Here is a 27,786-nt window from a genome sequence, read left to right on the forward strand (position 1 = left end):
GGCCCAAGGGGAGGTGCCCCCAACAATCTGGCTAATCCTCACTTGTAAATCTCTTCTGCTTTCTCCTTGACCTTGGACTGATCTCCATACTTCAGATCCTCACAGGCTTCCCAGAATCCCAGATTCTCCCCTGCGTGGGGAGGAGGGGTCCACACAGACGAAGGACAGACAGGAAACAAGTTGGGAGAAGAAAAGGGGAAAGAAAAGAAATGGGTCAGCTGGGATAGCCTCAGTTCCCCGGCGTGGTGAACATCACCCCTTCTGGAAAACAACCCACGGTACATTGTGAGGTTGGACAAAACACTCCTTGAGAGAAGGAGCCACATCTTACTCCCAGGGCCCAGGAGAGCGTTGTTAACCTACTGATGGCTCCACACATGTTCTCTGAAATGAACTAGCCTGGTACCCACCATGCTCGCAGCCATACACGTCTGCTGTGAACCCGGCTCTTTCCTCAACGATACACATGTCAGAGCTCCTACTGACCCCCAGTCTGTCATGTTTTTTTGGTCCGGGTATTCGGCTGTAGCAAATCTCGTTTGAACAAGTTCGCATAGATTAGGCTTGTACACACCTACCGCTATGCAATAGGTTTTCTTCACAAAGGCCCCTGTTAAATCTTGCTCATGTCCAATGACTGTGCATGACTTCTGCCTGCTTTATTTGTGCATAGAGACCCCATCTTTTATGCCCCTCACAGGGCATATTCCAGCTGGTTACAGACAGGCTGCTGGAGCAGCGATGCTGAGGAACTGACTCTCAGGGAAGGCCTGGCCACAGGGGGTCACCTGAGCCAGAGAGACTCTGCTCCTCTGGGCCCAGAAGGAAAGCCCAACTCCTCCCAAACCTTCATTCTCTTCCAACTTGAAGTTCTCTAACCCGTTCTCCCCAGCACCTAAGTATATTGTGAATACCTTGGTACAGTCATCCCAGGTGGAAATTTTTGCCTGAAAAAATAAAGATGGTCACACTAGTGGGAGAGCAAGAGCCTATATGCGCATGTGTGTGCATATATGTGTGTGTGCACGTGTGTGTGTGCATGCGTGTGTGTGTATGTGTGTGCGTGCGTGCGTGTGTTTGTGTGTAAATCACGGAATGCCGTGACGTGGGGAAATAGACGACAGCATCCTCTCCTCTCCTTTCACAGTATTTTCTGGAAAGCTCCCAGGTATTTCAGACGGGAAAAGGCTGCAGAATTCTAAACTAGTTGAGGTCTGTCCCATTACCCCTATACAGGTCCTTCCTCCTCAGCATGTTCTTAGGACTGAGATCACAGGCAGGAGTAAACAGACCAGCGATGCTCTTAGTGACAGCCAATCATCTTACATCAAGTGCAATGTAGACCACCTTGCCCATGGCAAAAGACAGTTCATTGCTCAGGGTTAAAATTAAATGAGCAATTATTCACAATAGCCAAAAGGTGGAAACAACCCAAACGCCCATCAGCGGAGGAATGGATAGGCAAAATGTGGTGTATCCATACAATGGAATATTATTCAGCCATAAAATGGAGGGCTGTTACGTGCTATCACATGGATGACCCTTGAAAATACTATGCTAAGTTAAAGAAGACAACAGCCCCATATATTGTACTATTCCACTTATATGAAATGTCCAGAATAGGCATATCTATCAAGATAGAAAGTAGATCAGTGTTGCCTAGGACTGGTGGGGAGGGAGAAAGTGGGGAGCAGAGGAATAGAGAATGACTTCTAATGGGTAAGGGGTTTCTTTTTGAGATAGTGAAAATGTTCTGGAATTATATAGTAGCGATGGTTGCATAACTGTATGAATATACTGAAAACCACTGAACTGTACATTTTAAAAGAGTAAATTTTATGGTATGTGAATTATAGCTCAACTAAAAATTTTTAATCAAATCAACTGATGATTCATCTGCCATGTTCATACCCGAAGCCTCGGGAATCTCATGAGGATATCACGGTACTGCTATTTTAATAATGCTGGGAAATCTTTTCGATGGATTCTCACTGTTACTAAGTCATGTGTGGGTGCCATAAGCTCAGGGTGTGGTTTGTCACTTTGCCACTAGGTGGCACCCTATCCACTCATTTGACAGTTGCTTCTGGCCCCAGGCTAAGAGAACTTCCCTTTCCCATCCATCTTTTCTGGGTTTTATTATATCATGGCAATTAGGCTTGATTAAAGAGAAAGATTTTCAAGAGTTCATATTATTATGTAATGTGCCGCATTAGTCAAATGGGCTAATGGCATGTGCCGTGGGATTAGTTTCAGGAGCAACCCCACAGACAAGCGGGTCTTATGTAGTGAGCAGTGTCGAGACTCAAATGTGACGCTCCCCAGGGCTGGGGACTCAGTAAGGAAGTAAACAAATCCCATAAGAGTAAACATTTCAACAGAGGTGGGGAAGCCAACTGATTGCGCAGCCTAATGAAACTGGTTCTAATCTGGCCTCTTGGTTTCCCCACGGGTTCCTCAGTGCAACATATTTAAGAAGCTGCAAGTGCCTACCACGGTGAGACATCCAGAGATGAGATATAAAGCAGGGCCCCACCCATTAAATCCGCACACTCCTAAGACCCTGAAGGAAGCAGACCAGGAGCGGGGGCAGTGGTTCTCAACCACGGCCACATGTTAGAATCACCTGGGGAGTTTGCAAAACTTCGGAGATTCCACCCCAAACCAATAAAAAAGGAACCGCTGGGGATGGGATCCAGGCAAACGTGTTTTAAAATATCCCCAAGCGAACTGAATGTGCAGCCAGGGGAGAGAAGCACCGAGCTGAAGAAAACCAGGCTGTGAGACAAAAAGAGAAAGCTTTTCTCCGCTTCCCTTCTTGTCAAGTTTCCCTGAGGAGCTGCCCTTAGCGGCAAGGGAGGCAGGAGCTCTGGGGCTGGTGACCTGAGGCGAGGACAGCCGGAGGGGACAGAGCCCTTGGAAACGGGAATAATGCTAACGTGGATTTGGTGAGCAGATGGCTGCGGAACCTCTTGGAACCGATGAAAGGGACGGGTCCGAGAAGCGCCTGTTTAAGAGCACACACAAGCAAAGGCGTGAAAACATCTGCTGAGCAATCCTCGAAACCCTCTGCTAGACATTACAGGAGTGTTTCTGAAAGTAAAAATTTTAGTAAAAAAATCAAAGACCCACCACTGAATTCTTTCTTGAGAAAGTACTGGAAGCTCTGTCGACCCTTGGGGTCTCGGATCAATTCACTGAAGTTGAAGGCCCATCGCTCTACCCGCATCTTGGTTGGGATCTCCACCCTGCAAGGACGATGAATCGTAAATGCACCAGACACTCAATGCGAGGAGGCGCTGTGCTGGGCGGTGGCCTGGGTCGGGGTGGGGGCCTTAGCCCCTGTAATCTCCATTAATCCCACAGCCCAGGGCTCAACCCACTCCAACCCCCACTCCCCATCCCTGCACAAACATACAACCCAAGTCATCACTTGCTAGGAAAATACAGCCTCGGACAAATCCCCTGGGCCTCGTATCAGGAGCTGGCCACCCCAAAGGTGAGAAGGACACCCACAAGGAGAGCCTCCCACTCTGGCCGCTCCCTTAGCCTTCATGGCAAAAGAACACGAATACCTCCTCCAGGCCTGTGGAGACAGGCCAGCTGAGTCAGGCTGCCACACCAGACCAGGAGAGAATTCCAGACAGCACAGATTACGGGCGCTGTGGCCACTGCCTGTCACCCACCGCACAGCTGCCCCTCCCCATGGGACAGACCAGCATCGGGCGGTTCCTCCTGTACCTGTGTCAGGCCATACGCCCCCAGTAGACGCTATTTGTCATCTATGCACCCTGTCCCAGAGCTTCCTCTAAGATGCAAGTCCCACTCCACTCCCATGTTTTGAAAGGTCTCCCTGATCCCAGGTAGGCCATTCGAGCCCAGCTAGCTGAGGTCTAACATTCCAGAAAATCAGGAAAATAGTTTTTCTCCTATTCCTAATGGAATTCTCTGTAACCCAACACAGCCCTTTGGAAACACAGGTTTCCAAGTCCGTGACACCACGTTTCCCACTGACATAGAAGCTGGAACCGTGACCAGACACAATTCATGTCTATGGGATCTAACGTCAGCCAAGCAAGTTTACACTTTCCATAATGACAGCGTGAAGACAATAAGAAAACCATAGTAACATTAACAGCTGCCATTTACAGAGTGTCACCATTTGTGAGGCACCATGCTTTACACATCCATCATTGGATCCTTAAGAGAACACCGTGGGCTGGATATTGCCATCCCCACTTTATGTCTGAGAAGACCAAAGCTCAGAGAGGTTAAATACTTGGCCAGGCTCACACAGTAGAAGCAGAGCCCGGAGTAAAACAGCGGTATGCAAACTTCAGCGTGCACCAGAATCACCTGGAAGACTCATTAAAACACAGATTGCTGGGTCCCATCCTGAGTTTCTGATTCAGTAGGGGTCTGGATTCAGGGTGGGGCCCAGGCATCTGCATTTCTAACAAGTTCCCTGGGGATGCTGATGCTGTTGGTCCAGGGCCCACTCTGGGGCCAAAGCAGTAAATCGGTCTTGTGAACCCTGGCTGCTCATTAAAATCAATGGGAGCTTTTAAAAACCACTGCTGGGGGTGAGGGAGTAACCCAGGCCAATCAAATAAGAGGCTTTGGGGGTAAGGGCTGGACATTGGTTTTTGCTTGTTTTTTTAAGCTTCCTAGGTAATTTTAATACTGCTCTAAAATCTAAACCATTAAGAAGACTTCCCGTTTTGAATGGGGCATTCATTTGGCATCCACCGAGTCCCCTCTGATCATGGCTCCTACATAAAACATCACCCCTCTTCTTTTCACCAGCAAATCTCCAGCTCTTATGTCTAGACCATGCTCTCCATTTCATTTAAAATCCAGCAGCTGCCCACATCTTCTTCCCAAGCCCTCCCGGGAAACCCTTTTCTCAGCCAGGTGGCTCTGCCTTCTCCATGGAGAGTCAAACTCGGCCCAACCTTGTCCACAAGGAGATTCACCTCTCTTATCTGACACACTGGGAGACAGGCATAGGCTCCAGAAAGCCATCCTAATAACTAGAGCCCCAAGAGAGGGAGGGAAGGCTCCCCAGAAGGTGGTTCCAGAGTCTTCAGCTCTGCAGTTACTAGTAGACAAGTGACCCCAAAGCCCAGAGGAGTGCCCTCTGTAACCCCTCAGCTGCCCACAGCAGGCTACATGGACAGGTGAAAGGGGACCCTGCTTACCCGGCTGGATCTGTGCTACCTGTATGTTCCTCACGGCTCAGGTGGTGATGGCCTTGGCATTGACCTAAGCTGTGGTCTTATACCCTCATACCAGCCCCTTCTCCCCTCTCCCTCTCCTCTACCTTTCCCTCTGACTTGACATCTATGCCCCTCTCTTCTTCCTTCCTTTGTTAGTTTGGACTCTCCCTCTGCATTTCTGTCTTTGCCCCTCTTCCAAACAAGAGATTTATGCAGGCCCAGTCAGCAGCAGTAACTGTTCAAAATTCACCAACAGATCCAAGGAGCAAGTGGTGTAATTGTCAAGGCAGGTTCAGGGCCCTTCCTCCATGAACTCATCCTGACTCTAATTAGATACCAACATGCAAAGCCATAAAGATGATTATCTTCTTTTCAAAAACAATATATTGCTAAACAGTTATCATTTGACCCAGCAATTCCACTCCCAGGTATACACCTGAGAGAAATGAAAACATATGTCCATACAAAAACCTGTACATGAATGTTCATAACAGCTTAATTACTATTATTTATAATAGCTAAAAGGCAGAGACAACCCAAATGTCCATCAACTGAAGAATGGATAAACAAAATGTGGTCTATCCATACAATGGAATATTCTTCAGCAATAAAAAGGAACAAAGTATTGTTACATGCTACAGCATGGGTGAACCTGAAAACATTATACTAAGCAAAAGAAGCCAGTTTGATTCCATTTATATGGGATGTCCAGAACAGCAAATCCATAGAGACAGAAAGTAGTTTAGTGGTTGCCTAGAACTGGAAGCGTATTGGGGGGAGACAGCTAAACGGCATGGGCTTTCTTAATTGGGTAATGAAAATGTTTTAAAATGGACTGTGGTGATGGTTGCATGACTCTATGAATATAGTAAAAACCATTGAATTATATACTTTAAATGGGTGAATTGTATGGCACGTTAATTATAACTCAAAAAGCTATTAAAAAAACAATATATCAAATACATACAATTTGGCATTTAAATCCCAGAACTGGGTGTCATCTGTTATCCAAGGATTGCTGGGGAGGCAGCCTGACATGATGGCGTCATTGGATGAAAACTGCTCACTGTATTTGACGATCCTGAAAAGCAAATGGAAAACGATTTCTTAGAAGTTCAACACCCAAGAGACTAAATCAACACTCAGGTTGATTGACCAGCCTGTCCTCCTTTCCCTTTATCGATTTAGTTACATACTTATTACTGTCTTCTTAGGAAAATGCTCTAACGGCCCTTGAGATTGGCGAGTATTTGACAAGATCTGTCCCTACTCTACTTGTGAAATGCAATGTTGTCTCCCAACCCAGTCCCTTTGTAGTATCTCTGTACCTATTTCATTAAAATATGGCCTCTTCACATTTTATCATGAATTTTCAAAATTCAAAGCCAACACAGTTTGCACGTCTTCAAACAGGTGTCTCGGCGCCATCTTGGAAGCACGAGGTTGCCATGGACTCGCTGAGATTCCGCTGCCTCACTGGGTTGCACCCTTTGTCAGGATAAGGCCTAGGTGTGGGAACCTAGACCCACTATTCAAAATCTGTGGTCTCATCGAGGTATGAATCCCACACTCACAAAGGTGGGCAAGAACTAATTCCTTCTATTTGAGTTAGACCTTCTGAGTCAACACGTTTCCTGGTGGTCTGGCAGTCTGGAAAACCCCGCCAGGCCTGCACCCCATAGGTGGGGAATTGCATCCAAGGTATACACATAATGCATCTGCCATGAAGCCTGCCCACGGCCACAGGATTTTGATGCCCTAGAGATAAACCAGAGCACTGGGTTTGCATTCTGTGCAGAACTCAAGCCCCTTGGCTTAATTTCTCCCAAGACTCTTTTATTCTTCAATCAGACCCTTACAGTGGAGAAGCGGAAGAGAAGGAAAAAAAAACTTGCCCACAGGTCCAAACACTAATGATTTCAAAATTATGGGTAATGAGGCTCTCAGACAAATAAAAATTGGAAAGTGGGTCTAAGAAGCATCCAATAGCCTCTGAGTCTCCTTCATTATCCTTTCTGTTTGGTTTCACGAAGCTGGGTTTCTGGAACATCAGAGTAGGCAGTTGTTACATTATCACAGAAAAATGAGTATCATTATAACCCAAAGTGGATGCCTGCTGAGTGCATGGTGCCCTCTCATCTGTGACCAGCTCAGCAGCAGTAGACAGAAGTGGTTGAAAAATGCAAGTGAGGTCCGGGCACATTATCTCAGGCAGGCAGTATTTTTGCAAACTAGGGATTTGGGAAGATGTAAAAAGATATAAGAAGGTTTTTACAAGAGCCTAATTCCTAACAGCATTGGAAGAAAGGCACTGGACAAATCACAGCATCTTCCATCTTGATCAGTACCACTCCCCGAGTCTCACACAGTCAGAATAAATGATTTGTCACGTTGTGCCTCCCCAGGAATCAGCCAAGTCCATTTTCATGTGTGCAGAAAAATCTCAGAGTCAGTAAGGCGGTCCCAAAATGAATTTCACATTTCAAAAGGATAACTCCTTACATTTGGGGGACACTAACCCCTTTTGTGTCTCCCAAATAATGTCTTATGGGGGACTGGATCAGGGTAGCCAGAATGTTCAATAAATCAAACATAAATTTCCAATTTACCCTAATTGGATTTTAAATCAAAAATTAATGATGGACATTTTAACAGTACATTGAACCAGTAAACATAATCTACACATCCCTAACAAATTTGAGTGGGTAATGATAGGAACACAGGCTATCACGGATCCCCATAGGCTCTAGTCCATGAACTTTTGACTCTTCCCACCTTCCCCGTTCATACGTTAGTGGATTCCAAGAAAGACAACAGACCTGTACAGAACCTCACTCACCCCTGATTTTGCCTAACCCAAGATGAGACCTGGAGACTCACGGTGAGTGAAGAACTAGGAACTTAACCCCCAAGAGACTGGTTTTGTCCCTCAGAATCCTTTAGGATCTTAAGTCAGGTCATGACCTTCAACTTTGCCTTCAAGCAGAAGTTCTTCTCTTGTCAACCTACTGTTCAAACCTTAGCAAGACCAACACATCAGGGACATACCCTCCAAGGGACACCGAAGACTTCACCGTGGACCTCATTAAGGCCTGCTGGTAATACATGATCTGCAAGAGACACAGTTGCTAGAAGATATCCAACTTCCCCACCCATGAGTGTCACTAACACTGACACATACATAAGGCCTCCAGAACCAGAAGCCATTTAACCATTACAGCACCCCAATCCATTCCCTCAAGCCAGCCACCTCAGTACCAACAGGGTGCAGGCCCACTGTAGAAAGTGACCCCAAACTCCAAATAAAGGGCCTCCTTAACCCATCATGTGTTAGCCTGAGAAAAGGCACCAAATGATAAAAAAAATTTTTTAAGAAGCATTAAACAAAGACATGGGGATAGATGCTTAGCTTTTCCCTCACATGCCTCTGCCAAAAGCATGTCTAACCCCAATGGCCAATGCTTCCCAGGGCTCTGTCTTCCCCGGGCTCAGTCTGTTCCAGGGCCCTGGATACAATATTTGCCAAACAGGGAAGGCCCCACCCTGGACACATTCTGAACGGCCCTGTAACTAGAGGAGGAGGGCCAGGGTGGGGACGCAGACACTGCAGCACTAGCTCCCACATCCCTCAGATCTGTGCCTCCTGAGACTGTTTCAGATCCTGAGTCGCAGCATCAGTCCCATTCAGATCTTACAAAAGATGCTTTGCCATTCGTGCTGTCCATTAATTTGGAAACAATTGTTTGAACATTACACATGGTTTTCATTTCATTCTGAGTGCAGAGCATAAAGCCAAAGCACATATAATTTGTTAGCCAATTTAAAATCAAATTTCCCTGGAACTGGGGGACTGATTACCTCTTTTTTGACAGCAGTGATTGTTTGTTTCTGTAAAACAAAGAAGCAAAAGCCATTAAACAGATGTCATTAAATCATTACAGTTCAAATACCCATTTGAAAAATAAAAATCCTTCCCCATGAAACTGTCCATCTTTTCTCATTTAAAAGATAGAATTTCCCCATCACCACCACCTCCACTCTATTCTACACAACCACTGGAGAATCAAATCAACTAAGAGCTTTGGTGAGGGAAGGGATATGATTCACCACCACAACTTTACGCTGTTCTCCTAAAAGCCAAGATGTGTTAAAGACTAGGTTTGGGATTGATCCCAATCTACCATTGTGCCTACAGAACCATCTTATATGGACTGAGAGATGAAGATGGGGAAACTAGCGTGGAGCTGGAGTGTTTGCTCCTTTTCTCACAGAAGAGAGCTCTGAATGAATGGTGAGATTCAGTCCTCAGTATTCGTAACAACCTGACCCATACCACAAGTTGGAAAAAAAGAGCCACACTGCCAAAAATCAAGCACATAATTAAAAGACTTGAGACCAGTATCCACTGAAAGCTGAGTCCCAGAGTTGAGCTGTAATGTGGAAGATCATATGGGCCTCATCCTCTCACGGAAGCAAGTTCATGCTGGGGATGAGCTACAGAGCGCCCTCTCTCTGGACTTGCTGAGTTACAGCAGAGAAAGAATGGCTCCAAGAGGGGCTCCATGTTTAGGCTCTTAGAAGCTCCTGGAAATCGTTCAGACCTATCTCCTACTAAAATCTTCTACAATCTGATATGCTCCCTTGGTGTCACTCTTCTGCCCCATGCAACTCTTGGAGGTTGGCACAGTTGCTGATTCTAGTCCCAGTTTTCCTAGGTTTGGTTGTGTCCAGGGGCTGCTTGGTGCCGACTCTTATACTTTAAGTTGATCATCTTAATTCCTGGCTGCTAATATCCTTGCTGCTTAACACTACCAAGTCTTCACTTGGAATAGAGTTAGAAGTCCAAGGAAAATGCTATTTCCCTTCTCCAGTTAGCAAAATAAGTACTGGCCCAGAGTCCATTGACCAGGAATGAAGGAACGTCCAATCCGAAATGTCTCACACTCGTCTCTCCTTCCTAATCCATGCTGGCTTTCATTCTCCTTCATTAGATTGCTTTTATACAATTGCTCTTCACAGAAAATCCTTTTTCCTGGGTGGAGGAGCAGGGAGAGTTATCTCAGAAACGTTAAGCTCAGCCAGGTCTCTGTTTTGGACTCGCACACACCCTGACTTCCTCATTCATAGCACTTATTACAATTCTAATTATACATTTGTTTGTGTGACTCTTTGCTTAATATACATATGACCCACTAGGCAGGGCTATTACGTCTATCTTCCCTAGCATGATGTGTGGTACAGAGTAGATGCTCAATAAATATCAAAAAAAAAGGCATTTGCCATGCACTCAGAGGTCTAGGAAAATGGAGATGTAGTCTAAACTTAATAGAATATTTTTCCACTTAAAAAGTTGAAAACACTCCCCAAATGATTCAAATATTTTGGCAACCACACTGATTATTTGTTCCCATTCTCTCCCACCACAAGACACTGTTTTAGAACACACAATTTCAGGCGGAAAAGGACCCTGGGGTCAGAGTGGATTTGCATTCAAATCTAACATAGTCAGAGTCTTCTGCTAGAGTCATGGGGAAGTACATTATTAAGAATAGCATCTACTGCTCTATGCCCTCTACTCAAAGCGGAAGCTGGACTTTTTCATAACAATGACCACTTAGTAATTAATGCAAAGCAAATTGACCCATTTTTGAACCTTACAAATTTAAGGGAGGAAGGTTTTATTATTCTGATTTTTAGTTGAGGAAACGGGGTCCTGTGAAGTGACGGGCAATTTTCTCAACATCTCCTGGTTGGTAATTGGCTGAGCCAAGATTCAAACCTAGATCTGCCCTTTGCAAAGCTGAGGAAGGACCCAAGAGAAACAGAAAATAGCCTGCTCTCATCACCAACTCCTTCCTTGCCCTGAAGCTGAGTACACTACAGAATGGAATGACTCTGTCCAACCATTTAATTTAAAATTAAAACCAAAGGAGAGCTGGAGGCCCAATCACAAATGAAACCCAAACACCGGAAACACTCTTTAATTAACACTAATGATGGTAAAACAAACTCCCAGCTATAAGATAAATCAGATCTGGGAATCTAACGCACAGCATGGTGACTATAATTAGCAATACTGTATTGTATACTTGAAACTTATTAAGAGAGTAGATCTTAAATGTTATCACCACACACACACATAACAAATCGTAATTATGTGAGGAGATAGAAGTGTTAACTAACCTTATTGTGGTAATCATTTTGCAATATATATATGTATCTAATCATCACATTGTACACCTTAAACTTACATATGTTATACGTCAATGATCTCTCAATAAAGCTGGGAAAAAAACACTAATGAAGGTAAAGACCGCAATTGCACTAGGCTCAGAGCCAGCATCATAAATACCCTCCTTCAAAATGCCCAGGACCCAGGATAAAGCTTCCTGTTGGCCATTGTGCTGTGACCACGGGCTCCTGAGTGGACGAACACAGATAAAATGAGCCAGATTCTCAGTCTGCTTTGATGTTCTCTGGGCTTCACGGGGAGCCGGCCCTGTAAGTCAGTCACACACACACTCATTTCTAGTCTACTTAGCACGATCTGACTTTGGCCTAATATATTTGCTTCTAGGGCCATTATCTCAGTCCTCAGGGTTTTAAAATTTTTGATATTTTTATTCACTTCACTTGATTTTATTCCTCTTTTCGGACTTTGCCTCGGTGGTACGGTTTGCTGTTGGTTGTCTGATTCCCAGAATCATCCGACGACTACAGCAGATTTGGCTGAATCTGAGGCTTCTCCATCTCCATCTTGGATTGTCCACATGGATTTTAGCATCTATTTCTAGCTTTAAAAATAGCTTTCCATGGGATCAGCTTCCTCTAGATTGACAGGCAAGGATCCCTGTCCCTTTAGGGGTGTATTAGAGCTGTGGGGGAGAGGGTTCTGGACTCTTCTAAAAGATGGAGAGAATTTGATGGAGGGGTGGGAAAGGCTTAGGAAAGGGTACGGCTTTAGGATCAGACCAAGGTCAAAATCCTGGTTCTTTCACTTATTGGCTACCTGACTTTGGATGAGTTATTTAGCATTTCAAAGCCTCTGTTTCCTCATTCATAAAAGGAGATAGAAAAAAAAGGGATTAAATGAGATAATAGACATAAGTGACTGGCACACAGCAGAGACTCAACATACAGTGGCATTGATTAGGGTTCATATACTGCTGCTGAGAATATGCATGCTACAGTTTTAGCCCTAATTACAAGATAAAATACAGGATGCCCATGTAATATTTGGGACATGTTTACACTAAAAAAAGTTACTTGCAGTATACTGAAATTCAAATTTAATTGGACATCCTGTATTTTTATTTGCCAAATCTCATAAACCTATCAATCTTATTATTATTTAGCTCAAGGCCATAAGAAATATTAATTTAAAATAAAGTGAAGTAATTAAAAAATACACGCACGTGCACGCACATTTCTAAGCAATTCAAAGAAAACTACCTCATGATAAAATAAGAAACACATTTTTTTCACCCTGGAATTCATGCACAAATCCGCTGCTTTCTCAACAGCTGGCCCTCCTGGAGTGAAATCACTTCTTTATTCCTCATCTGAGTGACACACTTTGCTAAAGTAAGATACTCTGCCTAAGGAATCTTCAAATGCTCTGCATTCTTGGAATTCTAGCTTATTATTTTTCGCTTGCAGAGTTGCCCAAATAGGGACACATCTAAAGCTTATTTACACAGCTCTGGGGCAGCTTGTTGACCCGGAAACCCAGATGCAGGCTGCAAACAATTGTCACAGGGCAGGAGGGGTCAGGGCCATGCTCTAGGGCTACTGCAGACAGGAGTGCAGGAGCCCAGAGGAGGGTTAAGTGAGGACCCTGGGATCAGGCAGCCAGGCAGGAATCCGTGCAGAAATAGAGGTGAGGGTGGGCAAGCCAGAGTGAAATGCAAGATGAGGAATCCGGCAACACAGGGGCGCTGAGAGCAGAGAGAGGGTCAAACGTCAGAAACCTGGAAATCCGGGAACTAAAGGGGTTAACGCAAGGCAGACAGGAAAAGAGAAAGGAGGCAGCCAGCTGGCCAAGGAGAGGAGAATTCCAGGTTGTGACCATCTAAAGTGAGCATCTGTCCTCCCACGTCCTTCCCAATCAGGTGGAGGCAGGACGGACCACACAATTTGCAGGCCCAGTGCAAAGTGAAAAAAAAAGTACTAAGAATTTTAAGACAGTGACAGGGGAACATGAAAACAAGTGTGGGGCCCTGCTGAGTGTGGAGCCCTGGGCCAGTGAACAGGTCACCTGCCCAAGAAACTGGCCCTGGGTGCAGGACCCAACGGCATGGTTCGGGGCAAGGGGGGAGGAGGATAAGAGTGATATCAAGGAAGAGCAAGAACTGTAGAACTAGGAAGGCCTACATGTGAATCCCGGCTGGGCCAGCTTGGGCAAATTGGGCTCAATTTCTCTGTTCCTGTTTCGTTACATGACATATGGAACTGACGCTACCTCTCTTACCAAGCTGCTGTAAGCATTTAATGAAATCCAGCAAAGCTTCTAGAAGCCACATAATGGACACAGAACACATCAGGCAGGATATGGAGTGGGCTCGGGTGCCCACCAGCTGAGGTTCAAATGCTGCTTCGCCAGTTCGAGCCGTGTGTCCTGGAGGAGGTTCTACTCTCCCGGCCCGTCTCCTCATCTGTGAAATAGAGATGCTAGTGATACTCATTACCTCGTGAGGTGAGTCTTAACTGGACTGTGACGGGTGTCAAGCTCTTAGCCCCGCGCCTGGCACATACAGAGCGGTCAGCAAATAGTCAGCCATTAGAGTCGTCCCTTCCTAGCCAGCGCCAGTCACACAAGAGCCACAAGAAGAAAGCTGTTTGTCCCCTGTTGGTGAGAGTATATGGGGGGCTTTCTCTCACTGACGGCTCCAGGCTGAGGACTGTGCAGAGCAGGGTATTTGATACGGTGAAGCCACATTCCTGTCTTTTACCCAAAACTGTGTAAACTGTGCTGTTCTCAGCAGCTGTTTGGATGAGGCAGGGAGGCTGGAGTTGGTGTGTATCTTCCTCCCTCCCCCTCCAAACAGTGCAGAAGTATGAGAAAGTGTAAGAACAGAAGAGGAGACTGGCTAGGAACAGCCCTCGAAAATGGGGTCTGGGGTCTAGGGTCTATTCTCTCTCTCTCAGCATGGTGACAGTGATAACAGCAATGATAGCTACTATTTGTAGAGCATCTGTACATATTGGATACCATTCTAGACACTTCGCATACATGATTTCAATTAATCCTCCAAGGAAGGAACTACGGCAATGCCCATTTTATAGATGAGGAACCTGAGGCTTTGAATGGGTCAAGATCTTGTCCAAGATCACACAGCCAGGGAGTGGCAGAGCCGGGATTCATTCTGACGTCAAAGCTCTCTTCAGCACACCCCACTGACTCTCATCACAAAATGACCATGGTAACCCTGTCGGGGTTGAGGGAGGAAGGGGCAGCCCGGGGCACACCACTGCCCACAGCCAGGCTAGAGCCCCGCCACCACTCAGTCTCCTCACTGCAGGGCCAGACTCTCTCTGAAATAAAGGGAAGGTGGTGGTTTGCATACTTGGCACGCCCATATGCCTCAAGGAATGGGAACTGAGAGAGGACACGCTCTCTGGGTGTGACCCCTGGCCCCCGGTCGGTTCCTCCCAGGGCTGGGCAGCCACACCGACCAGCAGCCATCAGCCTGAGGAAGTGGGTCACCCAGGGCTCTAGAAATCTGCCAACCTAACAGCCTCTTTTCTCACACTTGATGGTATTTATTTCTTTGGGGTTATTTGCCTTCATTTAAGGAAAACAGATATCTTTTCAAGAATTTAGTAAGTCTCAGAAATAGCCTCTCTCTTCAAACCAGCACTGTGAGCTCTTCTCTGAAAGGAGACAAAAATCTGAAACCTTTGCACTCCCAGGGCCTCATGGAGACACCTCACGTTCTCGCAACCCTCTCCTCTCCCCTCATGGAAAAACGGGGGACCCTTAGTCGAACTGTGGGAAATGCTGCAGACAGATAAAACACCCAGCCTCCATTTCTCTAACAGCTGGATCTGACACACCAGCTGAGGCTGGCCGAGGGGAGGGTTGGGGGGAGCCCCTGCATGGGAATTACGGTTCTTTATTCTTCTCAATGCTCCACAGCAGCCAGAGTGCAGACAGGAGAAAGAGAGCTGGCGGAAGAGAGAGACAGAGAAGATAACGGTCAACAGAGAGGAAGCACACTCCATGTCCAACATCACCCGTCACCACGGGGGAGACGGCCCTCGGTCTCATGCGCTCTGACTGGGCTGAGAGCACTGCCAGCATCTGGCAAGAAATGGACTTGAAAGCCGAAGGCACGTTCTCCTCCTAGCCTGACCGCCAGTGAGCCTGAGATGCTTTCTCTGTGAGGGGGCCTCTGGCCACACTCCTTGGAAGCTACCCCAAAGTAGCACCAAGGAAGGAGCAGCTGGGCTCCTCAGCTGTCCTCCCAGAGCTGAAGTTAAAGGTCCCCCCTCCGTTGACTAAGACACACACACACACACACACACACACACACACACACACACACACACACACACGAGCGACATCCTGGCTGGCTGTGGTCAGAGTGACCGATGTTCTTTCCACCTCTACCCTCCCCTCCTCCACACCAGAGAGGTTGCCAGAGCTGCCTGTTATCCATAGAAAAAGCAAATCTTCCACCCGGGTTCAGTATTTTCCTTGATGATTCTGTTTCCATGGCAACCAAGCAGACAAGGCCTCAGCAATTATCTGTCATCTGACTAGGGGAACGTAGAAAAGGCCGTAGAAAAGGCCGCTAAAGGCTGACAGTGCCACATGCATATCAAAGGAAGGGTCATTCTGAGTTGTGGACAAGGGACCTAGCGATTCCCCGGGGTGACGCCCTCTGGGGACTCGGCGTCTCTCTCCACATGGCCTCCATCCCTAAACTTGGGCCTCTGTCTCACGCACTGGTGGGGGGTTCCCATAGCCATCTTGAGTTCCAGGTCTCAGTGGACAAAAGTACACATTGTCTCAGAGCTGCCTCGCCACCTTTTTCCTGCTCCTTCCTCCTTCCCCTTCAGCTTCCTTCTTCCTCATTCCCGGTATATCCCTCCCAGCTCCCACTCAGGCCTAAGGTACTGCCAAAGCTGAGAGATGACACACTAAGCTAACGAGATCCCTGACCCCTTGCTGCCCAAAGACAATGCCAGACAGAAAGCAATGAAACCATCTAAGACTAATGTAAATGGTTTCCAGGCTAGTTACCTGGATCAGTGGTTCTCAACCAGGGCAATTTTGCCCCCCGACGGCACAGGCACATTCAACAACGTCTGAAGACATTTTTGATGGTCAGGACTGGGAAGGTCCTGACAGGCAGGGAAAGGCATGGAGCTACCTGGCATCTAGTGCGTAGAGGCCAAGGATGCTGCTAAACAACCTATAGTGCACAAGACAGCCTCCCAAAGAATCACTTGGCCCAAATAATAGTGCCACGGTTGAGAAACCCTAACCTGGATGCTCACTGTTTCCACAGCTATGAACTGCATTTCTTTAAATAAAAAGCCATCACAGGAAATTTGCCATCCATCATAAATGGTAGCCTATTTGGGAAAAGTGTCCTTTTAAAACAAAAGCATAGGAGAATCTTTGCAAAGATCCCACCTCACTAAGATGCAAAAGAAAGGATGGCCTTCCAGTTCCTGTCATGTGGGTTAAGGTTTAAACCCAAAGTTGATTCAAGGATTTTGAGCCTGGAGACTATAGTCTTGTGAGGGTCATGGAACTGGCTGAAATTGTGTGCAAAACGTCTGTCTGTGCATCTTTGGGTGGAATGGTTCATAACTTTCATCAGATTTTCAAAGGGGTGAGTGACTCAGAAAAGTCTGGAAACTATCTAGATCCCATTTTCTATGACCTGCACTCTACATTCTCTCTACCCAAGACCCTTGCCATGGCCTCCCCACTCCCTGACACTGACATCACAGAGCCCAAAGTTGCCCTCTCTTTGGTAGTCTCAAAGAGGAGATACCATTGTGCTAACAGACACAAATAGATAATAGACATGTGGACACCTTCCCAGCCTAAGAACTTGACCTAGCCCCTCCCCAAAGTATGCAGCAGGGACTTACCTGGTTTACCTGAACTTCATTCGGATTGGTCACTCGGTCCAGGCCATAGTCCAGCACGTTGTTCATTCCTGGCTGAATGGAATAAAAACAACATAAGGACCACTACTGGGAGAGTCTCCAGTTTCTGATTAACTCTGGGTCTTGGCTAAGCTGCCAACTGTGAGACTAAGCTGTGGCCTAGCCCACAGGGAGCTACAAGGGTATGTAAGACCCTCTGGGAGAGCTGGTGAGCTTCATGCGGCTCTTTTGCCACCATGGCATCCCCAGAACTTAACACAGTGGGATGGATGGATGGATGGATGGATGGATGGATGGATGGATGGATGGATGGATGGATGGATGGGTGGATGGATGGGTGGATGGATGAGTGTTTGGGTGGGTGAGTGGGTGGATGGGTGTTTGGGTGGATAGGTGCATGCATGGATTGATGGATGGATGGATGGATGGATGGATGGATGGATGGATGGATGGATGGATGGATGACACTCAAACTCAATAAGAGTTCACTGGGATTAGCACATGGGACTCCTAACTCCTCCCACAGTGCTCTTCCCCACCCTACAGTGCAGTGCTTTAGAGAGTCCAGGCTTCAGTCAAGCACCTCTGGGTTCTAATCCTGGTTCTGCCAGTTCCTAGCTATGAGCAAGATCTTGGAAACTACTTCTCCTCTCTGCACTCTCTACCCCTTCTGAGAAATGGAGACGATCCTTCCTACCTGTCAGGTTCTTGTGAGGATTTAACAAGATAGACTATGAAGCTCTCATCAGAGGGTAGCTATTACTGAGCAAGGGCTTGTATTCATCCTAAGATCATGTATGTAAAGGCTTGGCTCAAACCTGGGCCTCAGTCTTTGTCAGCTCCCTTCTCCATCGGGCAGTCAACTCTCCAGCCAGTCTTGCTTTGTCTCTCTCAATTCCTTGAGGCCAGCAATTTGGGTCTTTCACTTCCCTCTCTGTTAGTTGGGTGCCAGGTACCCATCAAGTGCTCAACACATGTCATAAACCAGACTGACTACACTGCAGCAGAGGCAGGAAGCAACTGGGCTTTCTCCCCAACAGATTCAGCCTCGTCAACGTGATCAGGCACATTTTTAGCTCAGAGACAGGGTTGCCAAATAAAATGAATGACACCCAGCTAAGTCTGAATTTCAGAGAAACATCATTTTGATATACAATTTCATATAAAAATATATTCCATATGTTTTTTCATATAAATATACAACACGTATAAAAATATTGGGACACAAATCATTTGCTGTTTATCTGAAATTCATATTTAACATAGCATGCTCTATTTTATTCGCTAAATCTGGCAACTTAGCTTAGTGGGCTACCATAGGGGCAAACACTGGGCATACAGCCCAGGCAAAGAGGAGAAAAAAGAAAAAAGCAGAAAATTGGGTCTACAGGAGGACAGGGAAAGGGAGCGCTATCCTCACCCTGTTGTTACATGTGGACCTCAATCAACACATATTTATGGCTGACTTAGTGCTCAGCCCTGGTGAATGTGACAGAGACCTCAGCCTCGAGGCCTCTCCAGCAGGCATCTCAAGGGACTTCCGGTTTTTTGGAGAAGGCAGCCACTCAGGAATTAATCACACAAACAACAAGTTACAGTTGTGACAAGTGCTATGAAGGGACAATGAGGAGTCCAAGCAAGCCCTCAATGGGATCTAACCCAGCATGGGGGTGGGGGGCGGGGTCATCAGAATCAGTGCCTTTGCCTAAAGCGGATTCTAGGAATTGCCCCTCCATCTGGTACAAAGAAAGTCCTCCAGGGTAACTGAAGACAGACCTCACACACACATACACACTCACTCACACGCACTTTTATACTCTCATACTTTACAACTCACACTTACACTCTACATTCACTCTCACATGCAGTCACACTTACACACACACACCATCTCACATACTCTCAGACTCACATGCATGCACTCTCACACAACTCACACTCACATGTTCACACTCATAAAAGCATGCAGTCACACACACATACACACTCACATGCACTTATATACGCTCATACAACTCACACTTACACACTCTCACACTCTACATTCGCTCTCACATGCAGTCATACTTACACACACACACTGTCTCACACACTCTCAAAGACTTACATGCATGCACCCTCACACAACTCACACTCATGTTCACACTCATAAAAGCATGCACTCACTCTCACACACAGGCACACATGCTCACACATTGGCACCCTCACAAGTCTCACACTTACACATTCACACATACACACTCTCACATACATACATGCACACATTGACACACTCACACACACAGCCCATGCCCATGGTGCCCTTATAACCACCGGCTGGCTGCTGTTCCACAGGCGCTCACTGCCTCAGCAGCCTCAGTGCGATTGTCTGCTCGAGTCTTGAATTAGTTCTCCAACTCTTTCCTTTGAACTTGAACCAGCTCTGAAATAAATTCAGCTGCCCTGGTGCTCAACAGTACACCTGCATAACGGTAATCGGCACAGGGCTGCCCTCAGCTGCCCAGATCAGACAGCCTTGGACTCGCAGAGCTGTAGCCACCCAATGGGCTTTACTATTCTGCCAGCCTGTCCGGTGGCAGCCCCTCGTGGCTTTCCTCAGCTCTACAGAACGTCCAGGCGCGCTCCTTTGGCTGTCCCGCTGCCTGGGCTCCTGCAGCCTCTTGGCATCTCTGTAAGTCTCAGCTGTTCTGGATCAAACTGTGGTCCTATCCCAGTGCCCTACCTTCAAAACTTCCCAGGGGGCTGTCTTTCTGTCTGCTGGTTTGGGAAACTTCCAGGCTCCATTCATTCATTCACTCATTCATCAGGTACATAAAGTCTTTGTGCCCAGATGGTCACCAGAGCTGCTGCTGCTGCAGTTTCTGGCACTCAAGAGGATGGTTGAATGAAGATAACCCAGAACTGACAGTCAGTGCACAGAAAACAGGGCAATCGGCGTCCCTGCGGCGGGCTGCCAGCAGATAAGGAGGCATGCAGACGCATTCAGCCACAGTGCCACGTGCAGGAAGCCCTCCAGGGACGACCAGGCCTTCCCCTTCAACTGAAGGAACTGTGAATGCAAGGGTGTGATGCCCTGACAACATCCCTTGGGCACAAGCCAAAGAGGCAATTTGCTAAATGCCTCATAATTCAGATTAGAAAAGGACCTCTGTACCCCCAACAGCTGCTCCACGAGGAGGCCACATTCCCAGAAGCAGCATTCAGAGCAGGGCCAGGCGGAGCCAATGTACACTTCTTGGGGACACTCTACTGTGTCCCTCCCGTCCCTTCTCTTGTTCTCCTTTCTTTCTCTCATCATCATGCTCTTCCCTAACATATCAGTTCAGACCCTTTTGGTGCATGGGATAGAAAACAAATAGTAAATACCAAATCGTTTTATAAACAAAATAAAACAGGAGAAAGAGAGAGAGATGAGGCTGAAACGGGAAGACGAGTTTCGATTCAAAGGCTGGAGAAGTTGGCTCCAAGCAGATGGTGGCTTGAATGTCACTTCCACGGAGAGGTGTCCCAGACCCCCAGTCTGACGCAGGACCCCCAGCTCTCACGAGCTGTCCTGGCGTTCTGTACAGTACACACTCATCTGTGCAACAGCTTTAGTCTTTGTCTCTCCACCAGACTGTAAGCTCCTTGAGGGCATGGGCCACGTCTGTCCCAGCTCACAATTCAAATACTCCCATTGCCTAGTCAGCTTCTGGCACAGAGTGGGCATTCACCAAATACACGTCAAATTTTTTGTAATTTGGATGAGAGTATATGGAGTTTTCCATCCTATTTTTCTGATGTAACGTTATATGTCAGACCATTCGCCTAGGTCAATAAATGGCCTTTGAAAATATTATTTTAATAGCTTCACAGTGTTCCATCTTGTGGATATATCTTAATTTATTTCACCATTCTCCATCATTGGACATTTAGTCCAACCTCAACAGGAAATGGAAAGCAGACATCTCCTTCTCTGGTGAGTGTCTGCGTTTGTGGTTGAAACAAAGGCCACTTATCTTGATATTCAGACAAGTGACCACTTGATTTAGAGTGCACACTGCCAAAGGCAGCCTCTGTCCCTGGACCATATCCTCCACATATCCATGGTCCACATGTCAGTGGACCATGTCTTCGGGAGACACAGAAGTCACAGATGGCGCAGCAAAGATGCACAGAAGGCCCCAAAATGACTTTTCTAAAGGAACTGTTTCTCCCTCTGTTTATTTACACAATTAACTATTGTTTGTATCCTGCTCAGATCTGTACTTTGTTCCATTTGGGTAAAACCTGGGAGAGGACCGTCACTTTCCTTCCTTACAGGATGCTGAGCGATACGTGGCATTTGGGCTCAGAATGGGGATTGGGGTCACATCCCTCAGCCACCACCACCCACATCTGACCTTGGCCCCTGCCTGTGATGATATCCCTGATACAACACCTGGCACGACATCCCTCCCCCTCTCTTAATCAATCACCCCTCGCTGCATGTCCTCAGCACTTAGGTCTTATGTCTGGGAGAGTGCTGGCAATTTGAAATTTGAGCTCCTTGAGCTAGGAGAGCAGACCACACGTGGATGCACCTTCCACAGCAGCAGCATGCCAGACAAATGCAGATTCACATCCCAGCGCTGGGCAAGCTACTGAACCTCTCTGAGCCTTGATCTCCCCGTCTGAATAATGGGGATGATGATACTCCCTACTTCACAGCATCAGCAGGTAAATGGGATCATCCATGCCAAGAGCTTAACACAGGCACACAGTAGGTGCTCAATGACTGTTAGCTGTTATTTTATACCCAGCACCTAACTCTGAGCTGGCACAGATTCGGGGCCCCATGAAGGTTTCGTGGATTAATGGACAGTCAAATGAACAGGGGAATGAATCAGTTCAGTAGCTGCAAGCTGTGTCCCACACAACAGTGGGTTACAGTCAGTCCACATATTGACTGCTCCACACTCCACAGAGCCAAATGCTCTGTCTGCCTGGCTGGCTTTTTTCCCACTGAACTGACAGTTTGTTTGGGTCTCCTGGAGACAGTCTGACAGTCCCTAAGCTCCTGGGCTTCCTCGGTTTGTCAGTAGCAAACCTGGGTTTGTCAGTAGCAGATTGCTCAATTTCTAGGCTGAGACAGACTTCAAACAGGACACTCTTCAAACGGAACACGTTCCTAACCCTAACCTCTCAGGCGTCCAAGAGGCTGAGTGTTTTAAGAAAGTCCAGAAGAGCAGGATCTGGAGGCACTCTGGCCTCATCTTTGACTCACTGGTCCAGTTTTGACTTAGGGAGCTGCAGTGGGAGAGAGTGGATGTGAAGAGCAGTTTTGTGCCCAAGGAGTTTTACAACTGCTCCGAGTACATCAAAGCCTCACTCTGCTATTGAAGAGGCACCAGGCACATCTGAACCCTGGCATCACGTTTGTTAGAGCAGCAGTGACTCATGCAATGCTCTAATGACCAAGGAGGTTACAAAAAGGCCTTAAATGCACGAAGACATTATGATGACGATGATGACGATGACAATGACATTGATGGTGATGGTGGTGATGAAGGTGATGGAGGTGGAAAAAGCGGGGTAGGTGGGGGAGGTGGAGGCGGTGAAGGGGGTGGTGACGGTGGAAGTAGTGGTCACAGAGACATGTTGTCATGTTTATGTACTTCTATATCATATCACGAAGAGCCACTCAGCCATTTGCCTGGTGTGAGAGCTGAGAGCTTACCCCAGGAGAACTGGGGAGAACTCAGAACATCTGTTTCTCATTTTGTGCCCTATAGGCCTCCCAGTTGCATGGACAGAGAAGAGGACAGGGACCCGGGGCAGATCGTGTGCACAGCCAGTCTATGTCACTTTGCAAGGAACACACTCAAATTGGCATTCTCACACCCTGGGGTCTCTGCAGGTCATATGGAAGCCATTCTCCACCCTGCGAGGAGCAGGATTCCCTCAGTCATCAGTGCCACTGGGCACCAGGGCATCTTGCCAAATGAGTGGCTTATCTGCCATTTGCCCTTATCCTCACCAAGGCTCACTCTTTAGGAACAGATGCCCAAATGCAGGCCAAACAATGTACAGTTCCCTTCTCGTACAAATATCTCACTCCTGAGCTACCAACGGGGAGGCGTGTGCTTGGTTCCGTTTCTCCAGGACCCTGGGCTCAGTGATCCACTCTGTCACCCAGCCCCCAGGGGCCCGTGTCGAGCATTGGCTAACTGGCCTACCTAGACAAGGAGCGCTAAAACAAAACAAAACAAAACAAGCTTCTTGGGGATCAACCTTAGGACCTTAACTTTGGCAAGAAGTCATCCAAACCAATGCCCCCACAGATGACTCCTTACAAGAATCTGTTTTGTTTTTTTGGGTTTTTTTGCTGAGGAAGATTAGCCCTGAGCTATCATCTGTTGCCAGTCTTCCTCCTTTTTTTTTTGCTTGAGGAAGATTAGCCCTGAGCTAACATCTGTGTCAATCTTCCTCCACTTTATACAGGGGTTGCCGCCACAGCATGGCTGATGAGTGGTGTAGGTCTGCGAACCCGGGCCACCAAAGCGGAGTGTGCCAAACTTAACTACTGTGCCATGGGGCTGGCCCCAGGAAACTGTTCTGAATGTAGAAAGAAAATAAGCAAAATGGCCAAAATCTAATGGGTTTGCAGTTCAAAAATCCATAAGCTTTGGCACCATGACTGACCCAGTTCACTCTCTGGTTCTGAGAATTCGGTTACCTGGCAGGCAAGGAAACTAAAGGAGGAGGAGGAAGAATATTTGTTTTGAACTCTTCACTTTCCAGAATCCCTTTCACATCTCCCACCTCCCATGATCCGTAGGCAGCACAGGGGTCTGACCCAGGAGGAAACTGAGGCAGCAGAGTTAACCACGGTGGGGGGAGGGTTACAGCCTGCTTCTCTATGCTGGAGAATGAGGCCATCATTTCCCAATGACGAGCCGTGACAAGTTACATCACTCCGTACAGCTTGTCTCTCTAGGCCACTAAGTCCCAAAGCCAGAGAAGCAATTGCTCTAAGCAATGAGGCTTAGCACACACTTATTCCTTCTCATCTCCTCCCATCTCAGCACTGGGGACTGGATCGAGAAGAGGAAAACGAGAGGGAGCAAGAGACATGAGGCACGGCTTTAGCTCTGCAGAGTGTCAGTTCTCTATAGTATTTTATTTTTCTGCTTTGGAGCCTGTGTTCTAGTTTTTTCTTCTTATATTCCTTTCCCAAGATATCCTGACTCCCCCAAAAAAGTCCTAGCCCTCATAAAAGACAAACTCACGCAGGTCCCTCCCTTAGGTAATTTCACTTAGTCCTGACAGCAACAGATGAACCACAAGCAGACCCCATCCAGACAGCGTATTTCCTCTTCCAGCCAAGAGGCACTTGGATGCTAACCCAACACTGAGCAGCTCCTCCTGCTGGTTCAATTCTAGCCCCAGAGGGAGATGAGCCAGCAAAAGGGATGGTGAATACAAGGTGGGGGTGGGGAGGCACAAAAAGAGATGAGTGAAGCCAGGAAGGATAATACTCACAGGGCATCGGTGGACCAGCCAATATGCCTTCTCCTGGCAATCCAATGCATACCTGTCTGCTTTATTCCTTTCCTTTCCAGTCCTGAAAAGCCAAAAGCCATGTTGAAGGCCAATAAGACTTTGCATCTTTTGCTCATTGATGGTCCACTCTTGATGACCTGGACCACTCTCTCAATATACCCAAGTAATCTATATTTGCCATAATAACAATAAAAATAGCAAACACTAGTCTCACACTTATGTGCTAGGTACTCTGTGAAATTCTTTCACATGTATTAACTCATTTAATCCTCCCAGTGTCCTTTTCTCACTTGACAGTTCAGAGAACTGAAGCAAAGAGAAGTTGAATGCCCCACCCAGAGTCACACTGTCAGCAAGTAGCAGAAGGAGGACTTAAACTGGGGGTCTGGTCCCAGAGCCAGGTCTGCCCGAGAGCACTGTGCTGCGATGCAGTCACGCCACCATGACCAGCCCTAGAATCGAGTCACCTCCACCAACTTCGGTCCTGGAGTGACCGTGGATCACATTCTGGGCTAACACTTGACCATTTGGCTTCTTAATTTTTCCCTGCTTTGATAAACATCATAATCAACATCTAGACAAGCAGGCAGCAAGCAATGCCAGAGCTTGTGACAGGGAAAATGCTGGCCTCAGGGAGTCCTCATGTCTCTCTACCTGTCAGTTCCACTCCGTCACTTCAAAGAGTTCGTGCCAAGTCAGGGTTTTTTCTGAGCCCAACTTATTATTGTAAAAGGCTATTTATCTTCCCTCTGGTCTCTCAGTCTGCCCCTTTCCCATTATGGATAGGAAGTGATCCTACACTCTCCTCCTACAGGAGCCAGGCGACGTTAATTATGGTGCCATGGGCCCCAGGCACCGCCATTTCCACAGCGACCTGCGCTCGCACTCAGTAGTGCTTGTTTTCCCAGGCAACGTGGGATGACGCACACGCCCTCCACAAGACAGTCGGTGGATTGAGTTGCCAGCTAATGTATCGTGAGTAACACCAGAGCATCCAGAGGGCCAGACGGGTGACGAGCGCCATTCCATTGGGGTGTATTGCCAACCTCTGGAAATTAAATATAAACACTGTCGCTCCAACTTCCCCTTGCCAACCTAACTGGATTTTCCACTAGGTTAACTGCCCCACGTCCTCAGGATGATGAGCCACAGACGCCTGAGGCACTGTGGAATCTCCATAACGCTGGACACCTTGTAAACAGAGTTGATGGCTAATCTACTCTAATGGTCCTTTGTGGCTTTGCTCTTCTAAGCTTCTCTGACAGATGTTATTGGAGGAGAGTTGTGAAGAGTGGAATCCAAGAGAGCCAGTAAACAAGGAATTATTTTAGTTTGTCATATTATGATTTTTTTAGCAACAGTATCACTTAATCAATTATTCATCCATTTATTCATTTATTTATTGATCTCCCACTACATTCCAAGCACTGGGAGTATACTGGTGGACCAAACAGGTTGTTATGGACTGAATGTTTGTATCCCTTCGAAATTCATATGTTGAGGACCTTACCTCATGTGTTACCAGATGTGATGGCATCTGGAGATGGGGGCTTTCAGAGGTAATTAGGGTTTAGAGGTAATCAGATGAGGTCATGAAGGTGGGGCCCTTATGATGAGATTAGTGCCCTAGTAATAGGAAACACCAGAGAGCTTCTCTCTCTCTCCCTCCCTCCCCCATGTGAGGACACAAGAAGGCAGCCATCTGCAAGCCAGGAGGAGAGTCCTCACCAGAAACCAAACGCTGCCAGAACCTTGGGCTTGTACTTTCCAGCCTCCAGAACTGTGGGAAAATAAATGTCCATTGTTTAAGTTACCCCATCTATGGTATTTTGTTAAGGCAGCCTGAGCTGGCTAATACACAGACATGTTCCCTGCCCTTGAGTGGCTTTGGGTCTAAACATTACATAAATAGTCAAGAAATAAATATAAAATTACAGACTGCATTATGAGCTACAAGTAAACGTTTAACATACTATAATGCAGAATCAGGAAGAGCCACTGTAGTGGTTTTTAAATAGGTCTACGATTCTTTGACACTCCTTCTACTGAGAGGTAGATCTAAGTCCTCTACTCCACCCCCTTGAAACCAGGTGGGTTTTTGTGACTGTTCCAATCAATAGAGTACATCGGAAATGGTACTGTGATTTGTGAGGCTAGGCTGTAAAAGGCGGAACAGCTGCCACCCTCCTCACTGGAATATTTGCCCTTGAAGCCTCCAACCACCTGTGAGCAATCTGACGGCCCTGATGCTGCCATGCTGTGAGGAAGCCCAGGCTAGACCACATGGAGGGGCCCAGAGACTACAAGAAGACAACAAGAAATGTCGTTATTTTATGTGTCAACTTGAGTGGGCCATGAGGTACCCAGATATTTGGTCAAACATTATTCTGGGTGTGTCTGTGAGGGTGTTTTTGGATGAGGGTATTTTCAGTTGAAGACCCGAACAGAACAAAAAGGCTGATCTTCCTGCAAATAAGAAGGAATTCCTCCTGCCTGATGGCCTTGAGCTGGGACATTGGTCCTTTCCTGCCTTCAGATTCAAGCTGAAACATTGGCTTTTCTTGGGTCTCGAGTTTGCCAGCTTTCAGACCGGAACTACACGATCAGCTCTCCTGGTCTCTACCTTGCCCACTGCAGGTCTTGGATCTTCTCATAAATGCGTGAGCTAATTCGTTATATATATATATATGCATGCTATTGATTCTGTCTCTCAAGAGAACCCTAACTAATCCACCACTACTCCAATTCCAAGCCATAACCAGATGAGCTGCTCTGGATAATGCACTGTGAGCAGAAGTGACATGCATCACTTGTGACCCACATGGGCTCTCTCTCCCCCTGCTCTAGCAACAGGCAAAGCCCAGATGGTGCTGCTCCTTCAGCATGGGTCCTGGAGTGGACACAAAGCATGTCA

At 47.0% G+C, this 27,786-nt stretch overlaps 1 protein-coding gene across 2 annotated transcripts in view; it reads right to left on the bottom strand.

The window, feature by feature from the left end:
• RGS9 (regulator of G protein signaling 9) overlaps nucleotides 1-27,786 on the bottom strand; it is a 64,447-nt gene that overhangs the window by 17,175 nt on the left and 19,486 nt on the right. Inside the window, exons 8-14 of one of the 2 annotated variants that reach the window (XM_058561426.1) lie at nucleotides 24,852-24,933; nucleotides 17,340-17,402; nucleotides 9,078-9,107; nucleotides 8,268-8,329; nucleotides 6,187-6,300; nucleotides 3,133-3,248; nucleotides 43-130 (exon numbers count right to left, since the gene is read on the bottom strand). In XM_058561426.1, coding sequence (XP_058417409.1) covers nucleotides 43-130; nucleotides 3,133-3,248; nucleotides 6,187-6,300; nucleotides 8,268-8,329; nucleotides 9,078-9,107; nucleotides 17,340-17,402; nucleotides 24,852-24,933 — 555 coding nt within the window. Of the gene's footprint in view, nucleotides 1-42; nucleotides 131-3,132; nucleotides 3,249-6,186; nucleotides 6,301-8,267; nucleotides 8,330-9,077; nucleotides 9,108-17,330; nucleotides 17,403-24,851; nucleotides 24,934-27,786 lie in introns of both variants that reach the window. The other variant, XM_058561427.1, reaches the window with a different exon arrangement.

This window comes from Diceros bicornis, chromosome 18 (assembly GCF_020826845.1).
Source record: "Diceros bicornis minor isolate mBicDic1 chromosome 18, mDicBic1.mat.cur, whole genome shotgun sequence".
Taxonomy (NCBI): Eukaryota; Metazoa; Chordata; class Mammalia; order Perissodactyla; family Rhinocerotidae; genus Diceros; species Diceros bicornis.